The sequence below is a fragment of the Spea bombifrons genome, chromosome 2 (genome assembly GCF_027358695.1).
Source record: "Spea bombifrons isolate aSpeBom1 chromosome 2, aSpeBom1.2.pri, whole genome shotgun sequence".
In the NCBI taxonomy this organism is placed as follows: domain Eukaryota; kingdom Metazoa; phylum Chordata; class Amphibia; order Anura; family Pelobatidae; genus Spea; species Spea bombifrons.
In genome coordinates, this window is record NC_071088.1 from 74,057,857 (window position 1) to 74,083,901 (window position 26,045).

The following is a 26,045-nucleotide window of genomic DNA, read 5'->3' on the forward strand; positions in this document are numbered from 1 at the left end:
GGCTAGAATTTTTGTAGGTGTCAGATCCTCATTGACTAGATTTTTTATGATGCTTTATATTTTTTATTCTCTTTCTCACTGATCCCTGTTTTTTCCAACAAAACAGGAATGGTTTCACGTTTTTGTACATTTTCCCAGATACTGCTACCTAAAGTCAGGCGGTACCACTGAATCTCTGAGCTACTGCATTCACATGTTTATGTGTTACTAATGATGCCAATGGCTCTCTAGCCTGCTAACATTCTGGTGCATGGATAGGGTAAGAAGTTGGCAGCTCTGCAGTGTTTGACATCCAAGCAGTGGGTTTTATTTGTTAAAGGGGAAGATCACAGGATAGTTTGCATGTGTCTCAACGCCCCGAACGTCACTACCCATTATGAAGGTACAGCACTTGTAAATTGCTCCAGCAGGAAGAACTGTGTTGGCCCCATATGACACATAATTCAATGTGCAAGGAGACTCTGAAGAGCTCTCAACGTTCTGACAATGAATTATGTAAGACCAGCCAAGGTCTTCCTAAAGAAGAAGTTCACTGGGGTTGGTTCTTTATGACGTAGATTGTAGTGAAGGAGCTAAAACCACAACTCTCATGCAAATGCTCCTGTCAGCTCTCCCTACCCCATAATACACCAAAGTGTATGGTATGTAAAGAGTGGTTAAGGGCACATTTTTTAACATTACTGAGTGTCTGTTCTCTTAGAGAAAAAAAAACAGCACACCAAATTTCCTTTGCATTTTTTTTGAGGTATGTGGGTTTTTACGATCTTGTTATTACTGTTTTGTGTGAAACTAACAAGTCTCGCGACGGTTATAGTAAACAAGCACAGTGTTTACCAAAGCAAAGATGGTGTCTCCACCACAGGATAAATTACCAAGGACACATAGAGTTCACACAACAGTGTGAAACTGGATTAAAAAACAATATTACATTTTAATCCAGAAATAGAGTTTACACTTAGGAACAGCTTACATCTTTTTACCTGTTTGAATATCTAATTATGACATGTGATTTTTAGAATAAAATAATGCAGATTCTATGACATCATTGATAAGTTTAATGTGTTGCCAACTGCAAATCAAGCCATGCAACTGATAATATTGACAACTGTACATGTCTTGTAATTATAGGCAAAACATACCATTATAGTTGCCGATTTCAACTCACCTTAGCTCACAAAACCAACATTCCAGTTTTTAACAATATAAGAAATCTAAACTTGTGTCTTTTTGACCCAATTTCCAGACTGTAATTATTGATCAGACATTGTAGATGTAACCAATAATGCAATTTTTTACATGATATCTATTGACCAACTCACATAGTACTTGATGCACAATAATAACTCTGTGGTATTAGGGTAACTTTTTTTTGGCGGGAAATGGGGCATTAGCTTTGTTTTAACCTTTCAGCTTAAACAAGCTCTTACCTTACACAATACACAATTCTGATAAGATGGCGCAGATATTTAAGTAAAAAAAAAATATGAACAAACTATAACAAAATGTTAAAAAAACATTTAGATTTTTTTGGCCACACTGGGACTTTTTTTTCTGGTACTAATATTTTTTATGTGTGTTCAAACCAACCGGATGACAAATGTGCTTCTTTTCTCACAGCTTAATCTCCCTCTTTGAGATGTATTCTTTTAAGTGTTCGATGCTTTTCAGCTTTTTTAATTGTAGCCTGTGTGTGAATTTGGAGATGACGTCACAGATCAGCTTCTGGTTACCATAAAATGGTCGTTTGTTGTGGAGTAAGCTGAGACCAGATGGATCCTGTTGCTACCTGATTCCCCAGTCAGTAACACCTAGTTAGAATTGGTTTCCAGTATACATCCTTAGATGATTGTGTCTAGAAAGGAAATACTATTGTCCAGGCTCTGAAGTAACATAATACCGATTGATTCATGTCACTAGTTACAACCAGTTTGCATGTGGATGACTCAAAGCTAATGATGTAATAGAAGTAAAACATTCACCAACAAAGAGCAATCAAAAACATGTCTTTTTTTATTTTAAACTATGATCAACATTTTTAACAATGCCCACAAGTTTTCTATTCTTACAATAAAACACAATTTAGTTTCCAGATCATGAATCCTTCTTCAAAACATTTTTCTTATCTGAAGAACTGATGGCCTTGTGGACACCTCATGGCTTGGGAAGCAAACTTTCTCATGAAATCTTGTTGCACTGTCCTTGACGAATATTGCAATAAAATATCTGTATTACATTGTACTGTAGGTTTTGATTTTGTTAGCAATTTATTGCTCTTGCTTCAACATTTTTCACTCTCTTTATTAACGTTCTTACCACTCAGTGCCCTCTTCAAGAACACTTATATTATGGGTGCCCAATGGTCATGGATGATGCCATCTAATCCTGTGCACGCACCAAGCAATCAGTGGTGGCTTGATGATGTGAAGCTGGTTAGTGGCTGCATTTGAGCACAAAATATATTAGTCGTCACTTTACAGTAAGCTACAAGGCTGGAGCTCAATGACTTCTTTCCTTTGGTCATTTGAGTTTGGTATCAGTAAAGAGAAAAAAGTTGCTGATGCTGCCATGATAGTTATTGAAGCCACAATGGTGCTTCTTTCTGAATATATTATTTAGATGTCTATCAGAATATATGTAACATTGATTAGATTATAGCATGTGCCACTAGCAGGAATTCCTTATCCAAATAGGTGCTCATTTTTCAAACAGTAAAAGAACATCTCTTATTGATACCCTTATTGACACCCTTATTGACAGTGCTGATACAGTTGAGATACCATACTTCACTGGCAAGGGTCATTACAAAAATCACTGCCTATTTGGCATAATTTGTTCTCCTTACAATATCAGAAATATTGTGGAACAGCCATTATGGGTTTCTACCTTTAACCTACTGGGAAAATTGTTATTTTACAATATATTGTATTGTTGGCACATTGTTCACATTTCCTTAAAACACCCTACACTCATAGAGTATATCCATTTGATGATATACCACTTGTTTTATCTTATGGGTAGCTTGGATATGTCAAGTCACTCTCCTATACTTCTCGTTACCATTACCATATCTATGTATGGCTTACTCTCCAAGATGCCAACAGGGTCGGACTGGTGATGGTGTCGGACTGGGGGGTGTATAGACAATGAGAACCAAATAGTCAGATATACATCCCTCATACTACAGGGCAGTATTTAATCTGGACTGGCCAGCAATATATAAAAATTATACATGTCCTCAAAAACATGGCCAATGTGGTCACCCTACCATAAGCAGGACCGCACGCTTCATTTTATGCCCACGTTGCGTGTGGCCAGGTATATCCAGCAGCTGGATGTACGCTGGAGCAGCACATCGGGGGAATGTATGTCTATGTTGGTCAGTGGCCCACCGTGCATTTACTCGGGGTGCCTGAAGGCCAGTCCAGAACTGGTAGCCGACAGAATGATTCTGCTAGTTTAAGCATTTAGTTTGGTTGCTGGTGATAAAGCTACTTTTATAACTTTACTCCAGAATTGCGGTTTATAAACAAGGCTTCTTCAGCTTCTGAGGATGTGTGTACACATGATGGCAGCTTGTTGAATGTCATTTGCTCACTTTCTGTATATGCTTTTTTTCTCTCAGTTGCTTTTTCTTGATTTAAAGCCAAGTAAGATAGAAATGCTACATTTTAACTTAAAATACTAGGGTGCTTTTAGCGTAGGAGACATTTCCAAAGATACCGGTGGAGCTCCCAAGGATTGCTTTGATGTGTCACTTTGGACTCAGTTGTGATGGGCTAGCATAAGCCACGTTCTTAGTGTTTACTAAGCCCAAACGGAAATGGCTTTAAAAATAATTTATAAAACGTTATTTAAGCGGATTTTGTCTATTTTCTGCTTTTGTCTAGTTTCGCTGAAAAGTTTGAAAGAGGAAACGTTAAAGCACAGACTGTATGATCCGCCCGGCCTGTGAGTGGGCGTGGTCAAACCGTAAATCGTGTTTGCCTGACAGGGCATCCAGTTGCCTGGAAACAACGTTACATCACTGCTGGCTCGTGCCTGATATATAAGGAGGTTCCGTGACCGGCACTTTTCATAGACAGATCTGAACGGCCTCGGAGAACAGCTGCCTGGTCAAAAGACACCGATATCTTCCGCCCAGACACCCATGGACGCTGGCTTTGTAAATGCGTTCTAAGGTGAGACGCTGCGCGCCTCTGTTCTTCCCTTATTGGTTTTGTGGCCGCCGCAGTAGGAGGTTTCCCTCGGCTCTCCTGTAGTGGAGCGTTTGCGGGAGGTGGCCGTGTTCCCGCTGTCCTCCCTGTCCTCCCGAACCCGGACTAACTGCTCTTCTTTTTCCACAGTGGACACAAGACGCCAGCAGCGGCGGCAAGACTCACACCCCGGGGTGCTGCAAAGTCTCGGAGTTCACAGCGGAGCCTCCCTGGGTGCACTGACCTGGGGTAAGTTACATAGTGGTACACAGGGGGGCAGACGACCTGGCAGACCCCAGTGTGTGTATGGGGGGCTAGATATAGTTAAATTGGTGTATTGCCAATCCGTGCAATCTCTTGGCAGTGGTTGGCAATAAGACTGGCACGGATTACCTGCATTGCAGTTATTCTTCCTTTTTGAATTTGCAGACCTAGCCAAGCCCTGGTATACACCTCAACAAATTACCTCAACAAATATATCCCCAGGGGCCATTTTGTAAAATTAAAAAAAGTATTTGTGGGTCACCCGGTTTTGCCACTCGGGTTGACCATTTAGTCACTGATATCCCCAGATTCCAGAGGGCCTGGTGCCAGGTTGCAGGGAATGATGACGTGTCCTTCAGCTGATGCCCTTTTCTAGATTGTCCCTAAAAAGACACACGTTATTAGTACCTTATCCTGGAGCAGTGACCTAAATATTCCCCGGATTCTATACTAAATGCAAAACATTTCATGTATGGGTTTTTTTTTCTCATTCACAGCTTGTTGCATTCTTCAAAACAACATAATCCATTATAAACCCAAATAGTCACAATGCCAGAGTACATCCAGGAATCAGACTTCACCATGGTGGAGGAAGGATTTGTTGCCAGAGACCTAATGGAGGAAATTATCAATGAAGTCTCACAGACTGTAAGTAACCAGCACCTTGGCACCTCTGCTCAACAATAAATACACCTACCGATTAACCCCTAAGATAGTACCAGGTACATAGCCAGACCATGTAGTTTAACTTGCACACACACAAATTGGATGAATCTGGTAGTATGCTTATACCCTTACCTTCTCAATAAATGTGAAACTACTACACAGCAACATATTCTTTTCATCATGCATTTCTGATGAACTTTAGAGCCACAGGAGATTCATGACAGCTTATACCTGCACACGATTGCACAATAGATAGTTTTAGAAAATAACTGTTGTGAATGGAGAAGGTAGCACAAAATGTGAATTTTAGAAATACACACACACACCACATTATGCTTGGTGCAATTCAGACTTTGTAGGAAAAGTTGACGTGTATATGAGCACATGACTAAGGGACCCCTGTTTAGAATTTGCTGGAGAATTTTATATTATTGTATGTTCACATAATCAACTTGTGTGTTCCTTCACTCTTAGGAAGACAGAGATGCCTTCTTTGTTGCTGACTTGGGGGATGTGGTGAAGAAGCATTTACGCTTCTTGAAATCTCTTCCACGAGTGAAACCGTTCTATGCTGTGAAGTGTAATAGCAGTAGAGGCGTGGTACAGATACTAGCTGAACTAGGAGCTGGATTCGATTGTGCCAGCAAGGTAATTAAAATAACGATACTCGGACTAACTGATAACTTACAATCGGAGTGTTGAGATGAAGAGTATGATGAAACCGTAGTAGGAATTACAAGAATTGGATTCATTTTGTTTTGTTTTCCTCCACAGGCAGAGATTGAACTAGTCCAGGGAATTGGTGTGAAGCCTGAAAATATAATTTATGCAAACCCCTGTAAGCAAATATCACAAATTAAGTTTGCAGCCAAGAATGGGGTGCAAATGATGACCTTCGATAATGAAGTTGAGCTTTGCAAGGTCTCGCGGAGTCACCCGAATGCTAAGTACGAAGGTTATGTTGATGTTAAACACTGCTTGCTACTAAATATTTCTGTATGAAAATGGCTAAATGTGACTATTTCACTTGCAGGATGGTACTGCGCATAGCTACAGATGACTCCAAATCCTCTGCCCGTCTGAGTGTAAAGTTTGGGGCTCCTTTAAAAACCTGCAGGCGCCTCCTTGAAATGGCAAAGAATCTTGGTGTAGATGTCATTGGTGTCAGGTAAATTTACTCTGTACTTTATCTTGCCAATATAACGTATAACACTTATACCTCCGTTTATCATGTGTATTAAGTGTGCTATGATTTTCACGTTATTAAAGAAATTTAGATATAGCCATATTGACCCAAGAGTAGAGTCCTTAGTTAACATAGATATCTTTCACTGTGCCAACACAGAAGAAGATGTGACGTTATGGGTTCAGGTTCCATTTGAAGAAAAACTTAGTTTTTTAACAAAAACTTTTATTTTTTACACCACACCATAAAATGTATCAACTAAAACCTTCAGAAGTAATACGTAAAATAAATTAAGTCCTCTGCTAAAAATCTTTATTCACATATTTGCTTTTATCTCTCACATTTATGTACACAGTAACTTCTCTATTATTGTTATTTATTCTATTATTTTCTGAATCTTGTTGCTAAGCCCTGTGTATATTTGTACACATAATCTCTAAACTTTTCTTCTGTACAGTTTTCATGTGGGCAGTGGATGCAGTGACCCACAGGCTTATGTCCAATCCATTGCAGATGCCAGGCTAGTGTTTGAAATGGCATCTGAATTTGGTTTCATCATGAAGCTGTTGGATATTGGAGGAGGTTTCCCTGGGACAGAAGACTCTAAAATCAGATTTGAAGAGGTATTTTGCAGCTGTTATTGAATGTCTGGCTTCTCAATGCTATCAGGGTGTCAAGTAATAACAGTTTGTCTTGTGTATTAGATTGCAGCTGTGATAAATCCAGCGCTGGATCTTTATTTCCCAGAAGACTCCTCAGTGGAAATCATTGCTGAACCAGGGAGGTACTATGTGGCATCGGCTTTCTCTTTGGCTGTTAACATCATTGCCAAGAAAGAAGTGCATCTTGAACAGTCTGGATCTGATAGTAAGTTTTCTTTATCCATAGTGATAGAGAATAAAATCATTACAATTAAAGAATGATCTATTGCAAGAGGTGTACACATTTAAAACCCATCGCTTTCTCTCTAGATGAAGAAAATAGTCTCAACAAAAGCATAATGTACTATGTTAATGACGGTGTGTATGGATCCTTCAACTGCATTTTCTTTGATCATGCTCACCCAACACCCATTCTTTACAAGGTAAATGTCTCACAATTTGTATTTCTGTACAATAGGGCAGAAGTTGTTGACAATGACAATCATCAACAGAGCCTTTTTAAAAATTGCCTTGCCATTACTCAAGTGTCTTCCAGCGTTGATCATGATTCTGTTTCTTCACATAGAAGCCCTCCCCGGATCAGCCTGTGTTCAGCAGTAGTTTGTGGGGACCCACATGTGATGGTTTGGATCGAATCGCTGAACATGTTGAGCTGCCTGAGCTACATGTTGGTGACTGGCTTTTGTTTGACAACATGGGTGCCTACACAGTAGCAGCTTCATCTAATTTCAATGGCTTTCAGCTGTCACGAATTCACTACGCTATGCCGCGGATGGCCTGGTAAGAATATCTTGTTTTTATAGGTGGATGGCCTTTGCATAAATAGTTCATCCAAACAGGGTTATAGTTGCATAAAGTAGTAAACAGATTGAGATTTGGTTTGGATTCTTCACACATAGTATCTAGTTATCTAACACATTTCCAGCCACCTAAAGCTTTACTGTTAATTGCCAACCTGGCGTTAAAGTGCATGTGTGACAATCCGCCATATGCTGTGTTTGCTTCGCTGTCTCTCTCTGCAGTGAAAGTTGCATTCAGTGGCTGTCTCTGGATGTAAAGGAGGTAGAAACATTTGAGCATGTCTTCATGCACCGGCATCTGGAAAAATTCTGGATTTATGGCCATATCAACAGTATTCAGTTTAACACATCTAGTTGGGGATCTATACTGCAAACATTGATCAATCAATATTTATTATAATATTTCAGGGATAAGTGGAGTATGTCATACTGCTTGTTTTGTGGTTGCAGGGAGGCTGTACAGCTGTTGCAGAGAGGGTTCCAGCAGACTGAAGAGAAAGAGACCATTTGTACTCCAATGAGTTGTGGCTGGGAAATCTCTGATTCATTGTGTTTCCCTCCTTCTTTTACTCCTACTGGCATCATTTGAATTGTCTCAACAATGGTGTCGTAGCATTTTACCTTGCTGTGCTGAAGGACCAACTTTAAGTTGTTTTTAAGTATGCAACATAAAACAGATTAACTATCAGTGTTTCTGTGTCCTTTGCCTGAGAAAGGGTGTGGGGGCAGCTCCATACTATTTCTCATATTGCTTTGTAATAAATATTTATTTTTTTATACACTGTTTTTTTTTTTTCTGATTTGATTACCCTTTTCTGTAAGGACAGCTCTGTGAAATGTAATGGATGCACACAACTTAGTCAGTATACTACTTCTGCACATTCAGGGCTTTTGTTTAATTTCAATTTTATGGCTTCATAAATTGGATCCTTATAAATATGTATTCATTTTTTTTATTGAAATTATTTGTATTTTTTCACACCATTTTTTCTAGGTAAAAAAACAAAAACCCTCATCAAAATGACTTCCCTTTGTGCTTTGTAGCTCTACTTTTTTTTTATTTTTTTTTTATTTTTTTTAACCCACGGTTTAGCTCTACTTTTCTAATCAGTGTGTGAACAGTGACCGTGATCACAGGAGCCCAAACGAAAACGAAGCTAAACGCTTTTGTTTTCTACTCTAACTTTGTCACACTCTCGCAGGGGCTACCTCTCTGCGGGATTATTAGCAACTACTCCATGAATTGAAACAAAGTTGCAGATGACTAGAGTGACCAACTAGGCATCCAAACACTTTAAACACCAGGCAAGATACGGTACACTAAATTCAAAATTACATTACATTATTATCATCTCAAGTTCAGGACGATGCGCTGGCATCTGTCCATATATAACATAGTCCCAATTTCTTGTATATGCACTAAATAGATTTATTTATAACAAGTTAATGTAATGCTTTTTTTAATACACAAAACCAATAAAGCGATTCATCACCATGATGAGCTTTCTCTTCCTGTTCTGCTTCACGAGATTGGCACAGAACCAGGCAGTCATGTGCATCACTGTATCTTGACCTTAGCTCAAGTTGACAAAGTCTTCGCTATTTTAGTCGCAGGCTGTGGTTTCTCGATTGCCCTTTGTTGGTGTAACCTGGTGCATTGTTTTTTTAGAGTACTTAAAGAGATATCTGACTCCGCCTGTTGTTTGGACTATGGTATTGTCTGCTGATTTGGTGCTGCTCAGTTGATTCCATTACCGACCCCACTGACCTTTGATCTCTGAAGCTTGGCTGCTGATTTGACTTGATGCTGCCCATATAATTCCGCTGCTGACATGGCTGATCTATCTACCTGTCAAAACCTTTTCCCTCAATCGTCCTCGAAGCCGCTGCATACAGTAAGGGTTGAGCTTGGGTGCCTGTGCCAATCCCCATACGATAACATGGAGAAAGTAGCAATTCCCCGTTGAGCCACCTTATCCCTACGCCAAGGGTGTGCCATAATCTTACTGAGTGTGTGTGAACGAGTATGAATTTATGTATGGATCGAAAACTAATGGGGGGGCTGGAAGGTGTGATTGCATGCTAAGGATCCTGGGGGGGGGAAGCAAATGCTTGCCCAAGGTCCAATCAATATTAAAAGTGGCCCTGGGGCCCTATTGTCACTTTGTCAGTCATTATTAAATAAAGCTGCTATCCAAAAAGAATGAACTATAAACTGCTGCCATCTAGGTTTCTTTTTTTGTCAGACCCAATACAGCGTGCAAGGGTTTTTGTGACAAATTAATGTTTAGGTCCTAGAAAATGGCAGACTATTATACAGGGAGTCATATTGGATTTATACATTGGCTGCTTTGACACCAGAAGGGATCAACAAGAGTTTCAATTCTACTTGTTTTTTGTTTGATTACATTTCTTATTGTAAATACAAACTAATTTGAATATATTTGATTATAGTTTATAGATTTTGTTTCTCTATACATTTTATTATTTACAGTAATTAATAAAAACCATTTATTTACACTGTAAGATTTAACACTTTTAATAGCACTGGTTATTCATAAATCATGTAACGTGAGTTTTTTTTGTAATAATTCATAAATATTTTAATAAATCATCTTATATTACATTTATTTATATAGCACCAGCAGATTCCGTATCGCTGTTACAACCTAGTCAGTGGTTGAGGGGGAAGTAGGAGAGGACTGCTTGGATGGGGATGAGTTGGTTGAGTAAGTATGAGCCGTAGAGGTTGTTGGTTGTTCCGATGGCTTGATTAGGATGCTGGCTGAGAGTGTTAGGAAGAAAAGCTGTACGCTTTTTGAAAAAAGTGGGTTTTCAGAGAGCTTTTAAAAATGTCTCGTACAAGGGAGAAACTCTGACAGAACAATGAAAGGAATTCCAGAGAAAGGATGCAGCACGTGTAAAATCCTGAATAAGGGAGTGGGAAGAGGTAATGATGGTAGAAGAGAGATCATTAGAGGAACAAAGAGGGAGGTTGAGGGTATATTTGGATAGGAGTTTAGAGAAGATATACGGGGTGCAGAGTTGTTAAGTGCTCTGTACGTCAGAAGTTAAAATTTTATTCTGAAGGGTATGGAGAGTCGATGGAAAAATTGGCACAGAATAGCTGCAGATGAAGAATGATGTAAGGCTTAATCAGTTGTGTATTTATAAATACTTAATTAAGTCAGAACTCATCTATCCAAATTACCACATGAAAATTCCCAAATGAAAAAACAAATGTCCCAAACATTATTTCTTAATGTATAATATCCCTTTCCAGATAATGTAAATCCCCCCAAAAAACCAAAAGCATCAGCATCCAGAAACAGAGAATGCAGGATTAGTAGTAATTGGTCGTGTTATTGGTGTTTTGTGTGGTTAGTTCTGTCTGGCAAGCCGGCTGCCCTTGCAGTTTGGTATAAGACTTTTCACCCCGGGGTGAAGATGTCTGTTAAACGTATAAATTGGAACAGCGTTCTGTCATAAGCTTGTACCAATGGCCCAGTACATATGATTAAAGAATGATATTTGTAAACTGATGCTATATTGGGAGTTATGTCTGTCTGTATATAATGACGAGCGTTAAATGGTGGAGGATTTGAGGCCAAAAGAGGGACACCAGGGAGATATGATTATGCTGCACAGGAGCTATGCTAGAAGTAAGCGAAAATAAGCTGCATTTACCCCCTAGACTACCCCACACCATTACCAGGCCCTTAGGAGGGCCATGTCACACATGAGGAGCCCCTTGTACAGTGATGGAGTGTCACATTTGCGCTAAGCAGGTACAAATCTCTCTGGTACCCAACTGCTACGTCATTAATCCTTTCAGTCCCCGTAGGACATACCTGTATTTACTTAAAACCTGTGGCAAGAAGCCCGTTACGACATATGGGTACATCCTGACTTTGCTGCAGCAGTAGGAACGTGTCTCTGACACTATGCAGGAGATTAGGTTGTATATCGACAGCCTGGACTCCCCCCTGTCAGCAGTAGTGAGCACCAGTACACAATCATTCAAGGAATGCCTGATCACACTGGAGGTTCACTTCAGGAAAGGAGAGCTTCAGCAGGGTCTTTCTAGACCCTGCTAGGGTCTCCCATTGCTCTCCCTGCTGGCTTATCACATTAATTGCAATCACAGTGTGATTTGTATTCAGCACAAATAGAATGGGCGGGGGGGGGCGTGTGGCAATGAGGAGAGTGAGAGAAAAGTGTTTTATCCCCTTCCAAACAATAATAATAATAATAATAATAATAAAAAAGAAGTATAAATAAAAATTAAAATTGATTAGCATCCCAGTGATGTCACCATGACATCATTGGCATAAAAAAGTATGGGAGATCCCCAAACCATACTCCACGGGGAAAAATGCAAAAAACTAAAACAAATTGAAAAATAATAAAATATTTATTCTTTTAAAATAAAAAAGTTGCCCCTTAGCACTACCACTATAAGCGAAAAAATATTAAAAAACAAAATCTCTACCCCCATACCCCTCAATAGCATTAAAAATATGGGGTAAAAATGTAAAGGATCAAGAGATGTTGCTGAACATAAATTGGGTCATTGTTCAGCTGTGGCACACGTACTGCATAAGAAATTTCAAGCAGAATTGCAACAATTTGTTTGTTTGAAAGTGCTACTATGGAAAATAGATGTCAATCACAGTTAACCAGTATCACCACTAGGAGGCGCAGGTCACACATGTAACATGCCTAATTTTCACCCTTGCGTAAGCTAGCGAAATAATATGAATGCCTTCTCGTCCAACATCAGTGCCTGACCTCACAAATGCTCTACTGAATGAATGGGCAAAAATTCCCACAAAAAAAAACACTCCTAAATCTTGTGGAAAGCTTTCCGAGAATATTGGAAGCTGGTATCGCTGCAAAGGGGTGGGGGGCAACTGCGTATTACTGTCTATGTATTTAGAATGTGATGCCTTCAAAGTCCCTGTTAGTGTAGCAGTCAGGTGTCCAAATAATTTTGTATGTCCTAGTCACCAAGAAACTGCTATATACCACCACCTTGATCCATTATATTCCGGTGTTTCCAAACAAAACATTTTATACCTTTATTACTTTATTTTATCATGGGCTAGACTCCCTCTACAGACCCATGGGAAAAACAAGATTTCTCGAGTATAAAAGTACAGTGCTGTATACAGTAATAATGTATGTTAGCTTTGACAGGAACCTGTATTTTATTTAGTTCAAAAAAAAAAAAAAAAAAAAACACACCTTTGGGTGACTTCCCTGGCTAACAACACCACACCGAGGTGCTACTTTATGGCAATGCTAAATCCACTTGTTCATACACTTTGATCAGCCAAAGTGGGTGATTAAGAATTAACCTTTGTATTCTTTGCCAAAGGCAGCATGATATTGAACTATAGTGGCTAATAATTATTGGGCTAAAATAACAGAGCTAGGATAGCCAATATGCAGCTGCCTGAAGACCTTATGAAAAAGTAAAACAGGTTTAAAAAGTAAATAGAATATTTTTTTTATTATTTTTATCTTTTACTAGTAATAAGAAAAGGTGGGGATTTCCCTTTAAGAATAAGGATTAGATGACCTATAATTGGTAGGTAGAAGAACATACCTAAGAGCCCCCCCCCATATAGAATCCAGGATTTGGACTGGCATTCTTAATCCCAATATCAGTTCAATAGAAACTGCATCTTTAACTTTATTTTTAAAGTGTATTTTGGCTTTCAGTGTGTCTAAAGTAAAGGATTATACATTTTCAATTACAATTTACTTAATCTCCCTAATCAAAGCCATTAGAACCAGTTACACAAGAACAGAGCTTACAACTCATTACCTCCCAAGGCTATGGAGCTGCATAGATGTACTTTAAAGCCAACACCTAGCCATCATAATTGGTAACTATCAGTGAATATAATATATATATATATATATATATATATATATATATATATATATATATATATAAAACAAATGAGATGAAATACTAATACTTTGCATAAGATAACTTTTATTAAATTACACTCAACAAAATGAGCTGGTTACCCTTTGTAAAATAGGCATTGTTTCACAACAGGATTTTCTTAATAAAATTAATGTTTTTTCTTAGGAAATATACATTCAAAGTTGTACTTATAGGGAGATTAATCATTTGTCAGACAGCCATGCTGAAGTTTTCTGATTTTGAAATTAATATATTTATAATTAAGTACAGCTGTGTAACCTTCTTAAAGGTTCTTATAATATAGATAGCATAGTGTCTTGACATTTTATTTTTTTTCTGTGGTCAACTTAGATTTAAAAATATTGGAATAGTCAGCAAAACAATGACAAAAAAAACACTAAAACAAACAAACAAGTATGCAGGAAACACATCTGCCCAGGTCTACATTAATCAGTTCTTATAATATGTACCAACAGCTCCTCTATAAATGCCAACAGTTTCCTTGAGAGTCTCCTTCTTCAGGTTGTTCCACATTGTTTTCAGAATTCAATCAGTTCCTGATGATGAGCACCACATCCTTTCAGTATTTGCAAACTTTATGAAGCACGGAGATGGCATCTGAATCACTTCCTGCTAAATGTCTTGTCATGAAATGCAGTGGCAACATCACATCATGTAATATCAACAGGAAAGGACAGAAAAATAGACCTAAACTGATGGCTACCTCAAGCCAAATAGTGCAACTGGAGAACGGGTGTGCAATTGTTTTTGTTTTTTTTTTTTTAGAGAAGAGCTGCTCAGCAGGCCACAGTATTAGGCTGCTGCTTGCTTACAAAATCCAAGATGAACTCAACCTCATTGTGACCTAAATAAAGTTCAGGCAACTCCTTAATGCGGTCCAGCCCCAGCTCTACCACCAATGATGTCAGCACTTCTTCATCCACAATATCTGTGTCTGTAACATTAAGGGTGGGCATGTACTGTTGGTGAGTTGGTGCCATCCTGTATGTTGGGTGGCCGTGTGCGTGTCCATTATTGCTCATCATTGGATGTCCTTGATACTGAGTATTGAGCTTCTGTAGGTGCATGGATGCCATAAGTTGTTGTGTCCCCATGTAGGACTGGGCCTGTCCGGGATACATCATGTGGCCTGGCATTTGCTGGTGCATTCCCATCCTTGCCCGCAAGTTCCCATCAGAATGCACAACTCCATATTGCATCATCTGGCTGGAGGACATATTTCTTGGTTGCTGTGCAGGTGGTACCTGCATGGTGTTCATGCCCATTCTGTAGTTTGTGTGTCCACCATGCATGACTGGCATCATCATAGGGTCTGCCATCACCTATATCAATGAAAAAAAGATGAAATATTAATGCAAGAGTGACTTTGCTAAACAGTTACACATTACTGAAAACATATGCACTACTTTAGATAACCAGTAAATCTGATTAAGCTCTGTTATACAGAGATAAGGACCAGCGACAGTTACAGACAACTATACAGCGCACCAAAGCTCAATACAGCTTCGTGACAAATCAGTCATCGGGGCACAAAACTATCATCTGACACACATAAAATTTGTTGTTTTAAAAAAAAAAAAAATTAAATTAATGTGCTATTCAGGCTAAGGCGATTTAAGGTGTTGTTATATATATATATATATATATACACACACACACACACACACACACACACACAGCAGGTAATCAGATGATGAGACCAAATGAATGCTGATTTCTATTTATAGTGTATAACCTAAAATGTTAAGCCAAAAAAAAACACAAGAAGAAGCCGGGTATAATTCTGATGCGAAGTACAAGTGAAGCAAAGATCAAGAACACGACTTTTTAAAATGCTCTTTTATTTATAGTTTCTATGGAAATCAGTAGCAAGCAGGAACTCATACTCATTTTTTTGGGTGGGGGGGTAACGCCTCAGATCTTATTTGGTCTTGTCTTACATTCATGATAGCACTATGTCTACCTCATTGATGGCTAAATGCTATTGTGTGTATCCTCTTGGTGAAGTCATCTGCACTTCTTAAAGTACATTTACATACTTTTCAATTACTAATCAATTTAGCAATCATAGTTAGAAACTGGTATCAACTGTACATTAAATGCATTGCTTTCAAGGAGTGGGACTGTTTTTATTGCCTTGTATTTTTATCAGAAAATAAAAAATGGTATTTACTATTACAAACTAAATCAGTTTCTAAGTTACAAATCTATAGTAAGCTAGGTATTTTGTAACATAAAATATCCTTAACACACAGCGAAACCTTAAGGAAGGTATACAGCAAAGGAATGATCTGTGACATCACACTGTCTACTTTGACTTCACAAAATGAATATTCTGTTGTGCTGAAGGAAGACATTAAGACACAGTGTAGACTTTCTCAAGGAGGAGATAGGACACAAATCACAATGATCAGCAAACTGTACAGCAACGTCCGCCAGTGGACATGTAAGTCTAAAAAATTGTCTTGACAATTCAAAGAAAAGGTTACAGTGACTTGATAAGATAAAACAGGGTACCAGCCATCGTAAAATAGGGTACCTCCCATCATAAAATAGCCACGCCACAAAATAAATAAAATGTACTTTCCATTATTTACCATAAGATATGTGTATACATGGGGGGGGGGCTTATTAAAAATGAATGAAGCTATAATTACACCCATTTTGCAGAAAAGGAAGGCTAAAAGTTTTCAGCTCACATCCCTTGTGATCACACGGATTAGCATAAGTAAGGGATTTACCAAAGCTACGGTTAAATAGGCTTTTGCTGTTACACATACACTTAGATTAGTGGCAGGGGATTAAATGTACAGCGCAAGCTATATGACATTTATCTACGCTATGTATTTCACTTCATTATTAAGGTGTATGGAAGATGTTTGCAGGCCTGAAAGTAATAGGATTGCATTAGCTTTTTTTCCCCTCTCTCCCCACCCATCTGGATCTACCTTCCTAAGGGATTTACCATGAAAACAAAAGCCCTGAAAGCAAAAGTTAACCCTTCCCGTTCCAAATGGATCCACTACTACTATAACCTACATATACAGTTTCACGGAATGCTTGGATAACCTCACTTTTTAGCAGTTTTGGTTTTAACATAAAAATGCTATTTTTTGAACTGATTATTTATATATGTGTGTGTGTGATATAAGCGCCCCCAAATTCTTATTCATAATATTTGAAAGCAAAAAAAAAAATCGTTACATACTGTTAGATGTACGTTACTGCTTAAAAATATACAGCTTGCGCGTGCAGCATAACAAAGAAAAAAAACTAATTCTAATACTCACCCAAATTATAAAGTCCAAAAGGTCTTATCCACGAAACGGTGTAACTTTAAATGGAAGTAATCCAGACTTTTAGGTTGGAAAGACAACCAGCTCGTAGGTACAGCCCTAACCAGGATTGTACTGAAACACAGCGCTAGTGAGCTTGTGTTTCAGAGCCCTGTTGAGCACGCCCTCTAACGACTGATTGGATGGACTGGGTCAACAGGAAGTGGAGGTATCCTCTGCCTGTGTTGATGTTGTAGTTGAAGAGCCCCACTGTAATTACACCTCTGTGTGGGAACTGGAAGGTGGGGTTGGGTACACCTTTGTTTTCTTTTTTTTAAATGCAGCTCGTTTGTCTGATATAATTCATAGGCAAATGAAGCCTGATAACGATTGGATTTGCTGAGGCTTGAGATATCCTTGTTAGAAAATAAACAGGGTCCCTTTTTATAAAAAAAAAGCCTTATCTTAAGCTTATCTTAAGGGTGATACAGCTGAGAAAGCATTTTATTGCGCTGACATAAGTGTGTCATTTATATAGGGCCGGCACCTAAGGATGGATTTAAGGCTGACTGTGAAATACAACCGAGACTTGTCAATGTAATAGGTCGTGCATGCATGCTGTGGTGGGCTTGTAAAAATATACCAGTGCTATATGTGTGCATAACCAAATTGTTCTCCTTAAATAAAATATAAGGTATAGAGTCACTAAGTATTTGTACATTCAATATTATATATACCGTGTTTGCTCGATTATAAGACAAGGTTCTGAAAAATACCCCTCGTCTTATAATCGAGGCCGCCTTCTAATCAGAACTCAAATAGAGATCTGATTATGAGACTAAGATCCGGATTCCCGCAGCGCTGCAGGGGACCTGGATCCTCCTGTCCGATGCTCAGTCATAGAAGCCGCTGGCCTCCACCCGCTGTCCCCACCTGACACCAGGGAGTCAGAAGCACTGGCATGTCTTTGAACCCCCTTTATGCCACTCTGCCTCCAGAAATGCCTTTTAACCCCCTATATGCCACTCTGCCTCCAGAAATGCCTTATACCCCCCTATATGCCACTATGTCCCATGATATGCCCCTGGCATATAGGGGGTATAAGGCATTTCTGGAGGCAGAATGGCATATAGGGGGTTAAAAGGCATATCATGGGGCAGGGTGGCATATAGGAGGCTTTTCAATCATAGCTTTTAGTAAATATGAAAAAATAGTTTACATGAATTAATATTTACCAGTTAAACTTTTTTCCTATAGGGTCGTCTTATATTCAGGTTTTTCCCCCCCTAAATTAATATTCAGATTTTGGGGGGGTTGTCTTATAATCGAGCAAATATGGTATATATATATATATATATATATATATATATTCTATATGGCTTGGACAGACCGTTTGTTGCTATAAATTAAAGTAAAGTAGTGTAGTGAAGTAGTAGACAGCCAATAGCTAATAAACAAAAATAAAGGAACTGTGTACTCATCAAAAATCCTTTACATTCCATGGTAGGAATGTACTGTATGTGCTGATTCGTAATTATACCCTTTATGTGATTCACATGATCACGTGTTTATGAGGATTTATTTTTAGAGCTGGGTGTGTATGTTACATAGCACTGGGGACAAAGCAGTTGTTTCATTTGCAACTGCAAATAAAGAATTGGCACATCCACGACAAACATTATTTGTAGTTCCTTTGGTATTGATGGCAGTTCCTTTGAAGTACTGTTTATTTGGGGATAGACAGTGTGAATACAGGAGAGTTCTTGCACATTTGTATTTATATACAATGCAATCATGCATTGTAGGAGGCATGTATGAACATATACACATACAATATATAGATATAGATATATGCACATACACACACATATACACATGTATTTCTTATATAGGCATTGTCCTAACATGCAAGGTATTGTCCCACTGGGGCCACATTCCATGCAGTCTCTAAGAGACAGCTGGTGTGTACACAGGAAGGATCCTAGGGTGTAGCGGACAGCTGGTATTTGTAAAGAAGGGTTTCTCCCAACGTGTTAGCCCCAATAGATAATTAACATATGTATTATTATTATGTAACTTCAAGTCTTCAAGGCTCTTGATATGTTTTTCTATGCATTGTTTAAACAAAAAGAAAAAATGTGATATCCATAGGTTTATGCAGGCATGTCTTACAAACTACAGGTTGCTGCCTTGCATACTGGGTTTAGGCTGCAGAATGCATTTTAATGGATTCCTATGACATTTTGTGGGGCCAGATGGTGAATATGATATTTGAATTTAGTTTGTAGCAAAGACAAAAGAAATTGTAAGGGACATGAATTAAGTCAACGGTATAAAAACAAGAGCAGCAGAAACTCCTTAAAGAATTAGGATCAGATAAAGGGTTTAAGTCAGACACCATTGAGAGGTCGATGTTCCCTGCTGGGGTGTGAAAGGAGGAATCAGAATTCTGGCACATGCTGGGGTCAGCTTGGGAAAAAAAGCCTGCAGGCAGCTGGTTAATTCATATCAACATCCCACCCCACCCTACTAACTATCTGATAAGAAGAGAATCCTATCAGTGTTTAGAGAGCAGCTGTCTTTAAGTAGCATGCCAAAGCTCAGGCATAAATGCATAGTTCTGTTCGTAATCATTAAAGGTACAGGAAACCGTGACCAGACGACATCTAAAAAAAAAAACCATGGTTGTAATGAATATAAGTTGTATACATTCCCAAGAACAATAACCCTTTAACAGGATCATGTGGTGTCCGCCCTATATAGAGCTCTTGAGCTTCAATCAGCCATCCTTATTAAAATCCAAAAATGATTGGAGATTCAACTAGCTGTATATCCTCAAATATGCTGTCCTAGATTCCAGACTGCAACAGCCAAAGTAAAAATGCATTAAAATCGACAGAAAACAACATCTCCAATGAGATTTTGTGGGTTTCCACATATTACGGATACTATTTTACATGTATGTATTGACAAACTGCCAGCAAATTTCGTTGCATTATGCATTCTGGACCATAAAAAAACTTTTTTCTACAAAATGTTCGAATTAAATTTAACTCACTGTAAAATATTGAAATAAACACCCAAAACATGCGTGGAAAAGGAAAAAAAAAATAGTGACAATATGACTCTTTTATCGACAACAAAAAAAAGTAGAATGTGCTACCCCTATGCTAAATTATATGACTCTGAATTAGGCGTTATATAGACTTCACAGTCGCTTCCAGAAGGATGGGTTCTTATCCAAACACACATTTTAACTTTCATCCCAATAGTTGTCACGTAAATGTCAGACCCATGGTGGTTTAGACGTGGAGTCAGCAGATGCTGTGCAGGGATTACAATATACTCTTACTCAATGTGTAGGTGGCTTTTGAGCAGTTAGCGATTGTTTTTTGTGTAGTGACCACTTTATGTGGGCTTTACTAATTTAACACTAAAATACAGCATTTGTACTACCTCATTCATCTTTAAAGCGACAGGTAACACCCCAAACATACTAAATAAATAAATAAAAAAACAGAAAGAAAACCTAGACTTTTTAGGAATGCATGTTGTCAGTTAACGCTGGTTTTGTTTTTGAAACCCAGCACTCAGGACAATTCTCTGGGGACTTTGAAGGGGAATTATTATGTATTCAATTATCGCTAGTTCCAAAATATATTTTTATTTAACAAATAACTATATTCAACATTTTAATATATTTTCTTTGCTTTTTGAGTATTCATAAGATGCTCTATTTGAGAGAAGCAATCATGCCGTTGTGTCCCATTTAAAATAGCAGCCTCACACAAAATTGTGATAATAGGTTTACAAAGGAGCAGCAGATTGTAATCAAACTCTATTGATAGAGCTGGATATTCGGTTTGCTAAAACAATACGCATATGGTATTGTGCAAACGTTCCAACTTCCTAGAAGTGCTGATGATAGCGTTTATCATCACTTAAGGATCACGGGGAAAACATATATGAAATACCCAGGCTATGTCTTGCAGGAGCCAAAGTCTGATCGCAAGAAGCCAAGAATGGACCATTAAATGAGAACAATAGAAGGCGTTTTTAGTGTTGATGGCGTTTTATACGATTTTATCTTAAACTTGATATGCTATCAAAGCTACTATGTGCCTTGTATTACTGTTTCTGTGACTGGTTTCATTCATTGATCTTGAGGCATCATGAGAATTGCTGAATAATATCGGGTTTCGTGTATGTTTCCTTTTTGTCAAATGGCTAACTGTCCCTTTAAAACTACATCCAACCATTGAAAATTGAAAAAAATACTTTTTACATATGCATTTGATATTTCCCACAAAGAAAAGGCCCAGAAGAACCGCATGATAAGTTCTAGTGTAACCAGTGAGCTTACTGAGGGCATATTGGGTTTTTTTGCTATCTAGTTTATTTTACACTAAAGTGACAGATTTATACAAAATAAAATAAAAACCAACATTATGCATCTCACAATGGGCATACCTAGGAACTCTCTGCATTTGACCCACCGCCTCACAAGGTTCCTAGGTATGCCAACGGGGCAACCATTTTAACTACCTTTCTCAAGTTTTACATTTTTAGAATGTAAGGTTATGAGCGGGTCCCTCAAGCCTTCTATTCTTGCTAGGAACTTTGTATGAAAAAGCTTTAAGTTTGTTATGTACTTGTTAACGCTCCATATTTAAATTTTAAAATGCCACAGAATAATATAGCGCTTGATTAAAAAAGGTTAATAGTCATTTTTTTTTATCCATTTAAGGTATCTCTCCCCCGTTTTAAGCTGCTGAATGTTGTTGGTTCAGGCAGCCTGTGGGCGAGGAACAGGGATAGAATTTCAGGACAGGAAATTGGATAGATAATTAAATTGTATTCCTGAGGTAAAAGAGTAACTTCCTTTTGTTATTGAATGATTCAATAACTTCTTAAAGCTGAGTTATTTGTCATGCTATAAAGCACAAATTTAACACAAAAACTTTTTTTATTTGTTTAAAATCACTTTTTATTTCTTTTTGGCGCAGTACGTAAAAAAAAAAGTTTCCATCAGATGTAATCCATGAACTAGGTCTCAGAAACTCAAAAAGATAAAAAAAAACTAAACTAAAAATATCAAGAAAATGTTAATAATAATAATCCATGAAATAACACCTTTTACACCAGCTCTTACAATTGTCCTTTGGTTATAAGTAACGCCAATTAAACGAGAGGTTTGATAACCATCTCTAATGGTTTCTCTTGATTACATTTGTACAATGTATATAATTATTTACTATATATCCCACTTTTTTTCCCCCATTCTAACATTCATCCGGTTGCATGTTCTAATTGTTCTTCTGACTTCTCTATAATTTATTGCCCTCCTAAGTGCACATTTTCAGCAAATGTTGTTTCTGATCAGATACAAGACCTGCAGGTTCTGTGATATGCTACTGTATCATCACAACCACTTCCCTTTCTTGCTATTTTGAAATTACATTTCCACTGCTCATATCCTAAAAAGGAAACATCTGTTTTTTGGGGTTTTCTTGTTTTTAACTGTTCGCAAAAATTAAAAAACAGAAACACACTTTTTATTGTTTTTTACATAAATGCAAAAGTTGTAAAAAAAAACTTAATTTTTTTTAAAATTTATACTGAAATTTTACCTCCTGATTTTTTAGTTTTTGTTGCTGCTTTTCTCATGAAAGTAGGTTTTTGTGTTTAGGGCATTATTTAGGGAATATATTAAAAACAAGACAAAAATGGCATTAGTTAAAACAGGATTTTTGGCATTTAAGTAAATAGGTCAATAGAGCAATGGAACACTAAAATGTATAATTTAGGAAAAACATAACTATATCCCATGTACAAATCAAGGAGGTGTGGTATGTGACTCATGCCTTTCTCTCTCTCTATATATGTTTGTATGTAGTTTGTTGCAGATGGCATAGTTCAAACTGTAGAGGTATAACACAGGTCAGGCTAAGCTCTTTCATTGCTCTTTTAGTTGAGTGTTAAAGTGGAAATGTCTCAAGTGCTCACTTACTTCTGTTTTTTTCCACATCTATACACAATTTCCATCACATCCTCAATAGTGATACACTATTTATAATCACCAACATCCCAGTTATCATGACTTGTTTTTTCTTTCAAGACAGCACATGGTTTACAAATGTGCTCATTAACCTTTAGGGCGTTATCCAATTCTTCTTAGCAATCAAATACGCTCCTATGGGTGTCTTCTCTGTAGACGATGAAGAAACAGATGTAGACAGGAGATACTGGATATTTTGTCAAGTCACAGTTCCTTGAAGCTCAAGTACAACTGCTATTATCATATACACATAGGCTTCCACAGAAATGTTTCCAATATGTGGCAAAGCAAAAATCAAGTATTTTTTTCCCCCATTTCCATGCTTTTCTTTAATTCAATCAGTTACATTTCAGAGTGGAACGTCCACTGTTTTTTCTTAGTATGGTACCCAGATAGTGGGACTATTATAGGTCCAAAGATAGTCCAGAAAGATTTCCTAGACAGAAGTTACTCCAGTTAGAAATGTTAAATGCTCCTTTACCATCTGTGCAGGTTATGTTGTGATTCCTTGCTTTTTTGTATATCAAAAATACTTGTCAATTTATTAGGAATCTAACGTATGAAATATTAGCTACACGCTTATACCAGTCTAGAGGGAATGATCTGGATTGTGATTGATGTGACATGTAGGCTATAGGTGCAGTATTGTTTGATGGATTTCAGAACAGAATTCAGTTTAGTGTTAATGCTAGCTAACTGATTCTAGAACTTTACTTGGTATATTCAGCATGTTTGGTGGGACAACTTTTAATATTGACCACGATACCATTCACAAAGGTGAGAATCCCTCTAATGTGAGAATCCCTCTAACAGCGTGTTAGTTGTGGTTTTCAGTCTATAAGTTTCAGTCTATAAGTATCATATTTTATCCGTTGAGAAGCTACACCAGATACCAGCTACAGCTTCCTGAGTTAACAGTTAAAAGCAACTGCTATCAATTTTGTTTTCTTCAGTTAGGGATTGCAACATATTATTGGTTGATATCCTTCACCACATATGATGTAAACTTTGCAAAAGCAAGTCGTTTAAAGTTGTGAAAGGTTTTCTTTTAAATATAATCCGTTTGTTGCTGTAAGGTTGGAATAGACAGGTTTTTCCTTTGGTCAGGAGGTTCAGTTGTGATACAGTCATATCATGCATATGATAGCCGAGTGTCACCTTATGTACTTCTTCTGCGTCCTCAGAATCTTGTCTATACACAGTATGGGCTGAGCTGGCCCTGTATATGGTGGGCCCTTCATAATATATCAGTAACATGTGCACCTGAGTATTGCTGTAATAAGGAGACTCGTGATTTAATGATACACGATACAGGGTCAGCTAAGCTCTTCCCGCAGCAGAAGGTCACTAGGGTTGATCTTTTTTATGGTAAAGCGAAGGAGCTGAAACACATCTGCAAACTCTCCTGGCAACTCTCCCTTAAGGGTTTGGAGCTGTGCAAATTGACTTATTGGTCTTCCGCTTTAGTGAATAAATGCAGAGGAGAAGAGCCTACAAAAGTGTCCAAGGTCACTCTTCTAAAAATAACCTAGATTTTGCAATTGCCATAAATCCTGATTTTGCAATATATATTTTAACATCATTGACTTTATGGTCATGAATATTGCATTATCAAAACTAACTATAGCTTGTACATTTTGCCCAAACATTATATATATATATAAGTATATAAGCAGATTAATAGATGTGTACAGTGCTAGTTTGTTTTGCCTGATGCACTTACCGTATTTAAATCTAGGCAGCTCGGGGTACAGTAAACATATGCCTCCAGCTCCAATGACATATGAATTTTTAATGCTAATGTACAATATTGATAGTGGCAAAATCCATATAGCCAATGCTATGGCCAATGACTGGTAAAGCATCATGAAAAAGTTATATTCGCTGCTTTATAGATGTATTTGTAACTTGTAACTCTTTATATTTAATGAGACAGCACTTATAGTAAATATATTTTGTTTAAAAAACACCACTTTTCCTATTACTCATGTTCTTTAGTGGGCAGCCACAAAAGTGTACTGTGAGGGTGTGTGTATTTGGAAGGAGACTGCACCCATGCCATTTATCAATCGGGCCAGGGCCGATTTGAACCCCAGTCCGTTCCTGGTTGGCCCTGCATAATGAATAGGTAACCTGTGCAATGTCTTATTCAGAGCCATTCTTGATAAAGGTCTTTACACTAAAACCTTGGGCAATATCCTGCTTTGCCCTACAAATTTGGATTAGAAAAGATTATATCCATTAACCTAAAACCTTGACAATAATTGTTTATCAGTTATGTAATTATTAATGACATGTCAGGTTATTAAATTACAGAGCAAGTTCAATTTGCATAATCTGCTTGTTTTGTTTGTTGCCATGTAGGAAGTATAATTAGGTTGAAATGTTTGGTCATCACTGTTGACATTTGCATCTATAGTTGCACAGTGACTGTGCCACCAAATAAGCACAATTAGGCAGCTATTTATGGCCCCCACTGATCTAAGGACCTCAGAGAATAGAGAGGGGCACAGATTCGTTAACATGTTATCATCATTTTACAACAAATTGTGATCATAAGTGAACACTGTAATCCTTACTGATATCGATGTGGATAACACCGTCGTATTCTGTACAGTGGTTATTCTGTTCCTTAGTTTTTATATAATTCTTCTTCTTAATTAAGGCTCCTAATGATATAATCCTTGTATTATATATATATATATATATATATATACACATACATTGAATGGGTAAATGAAAGTGTGGGCAAATATTAGGAGAAAGAGACGCTGTTATAAGAGGACACTGATATTCACTGTCTGTGCCACAATGCCCTTTCTTTGCTTTCTTGCATCATGTGACTTTGATCTGCCCTTGTGGTTATGCATCAAATCACAGGCTTTTCTTTGTGCTCACACAGTAGTAATGGCCTGGGCACATACATGTGATAACAGGTTGCACAATGTAAGGACAATCAGCTGCTTTGTCCAATTTTTG

The 26,045-nt window shown here is 37.8% G+C and overlaps 2 protein-coding genes across 2 annotated transcripts; one reads left to right on the forward strand and one right to left on the reverse strand.

The window, feature by feature from the left end:
• The first annotated feature begins 4,030 nt into the window (after nt 1-4,030).
• Nucleotides 4,031-8,459, forward strand: AZIN2 (antizyme inhibitor 2). Its single transcript, XM_053454779.1, has 11 exons — nt 4,031-4,178; nt 4,344-4,442; nt 4,955-5,105; nt 5,598-5,771; nt 5,898-6,070; nt 6,157-6,291; nt 6,767-6,932; nt 7,014-7,176; nt 7,281-7,393; nt 7,537-7,751; nt 8,222-8,459. Exons 3-11 carry the CDS (start codon nt 5,007-5,009, stop codon nt 8,358-8,360), a joined length of 1,377 nt encoding a protein of 458 aa, XP_053310754.1. The 5' UTR covers nt 4,031-4,178; nt 4,344-4,442; nt 4,955-5,006; the 3' UTR covers nt 8,361-8,459.
• A 5,301-nt stretch (nt 8,460-13,760) lies between these two features.
• LOC128472833 (cbp/p300-interacting transactivator 3-like) lies at nt 13,761-17,155 on the reverse strand. Its single transcript, XM_053454796.1, has 2 exons — nt 17,024-17,155; nt 13,761-15,055 (listed from the first exon to the last, which is right to left on the reverse strand). The coding sequence occupies exon 2, from the start codon at nt 15,050-15,052 to the stop codon at nt 14,510-14,512; it is 543 nt and encodes a 180-aa protein (XP_053310771.1). The 5' UTR covers nt 15,053-15,055; nt 17,024-17,155; the 3' UTR covers nt 13,761-14,509.
• Between the last annotated feature and the right edge of the window lie 8,890 nt (nt 17,156-26,045).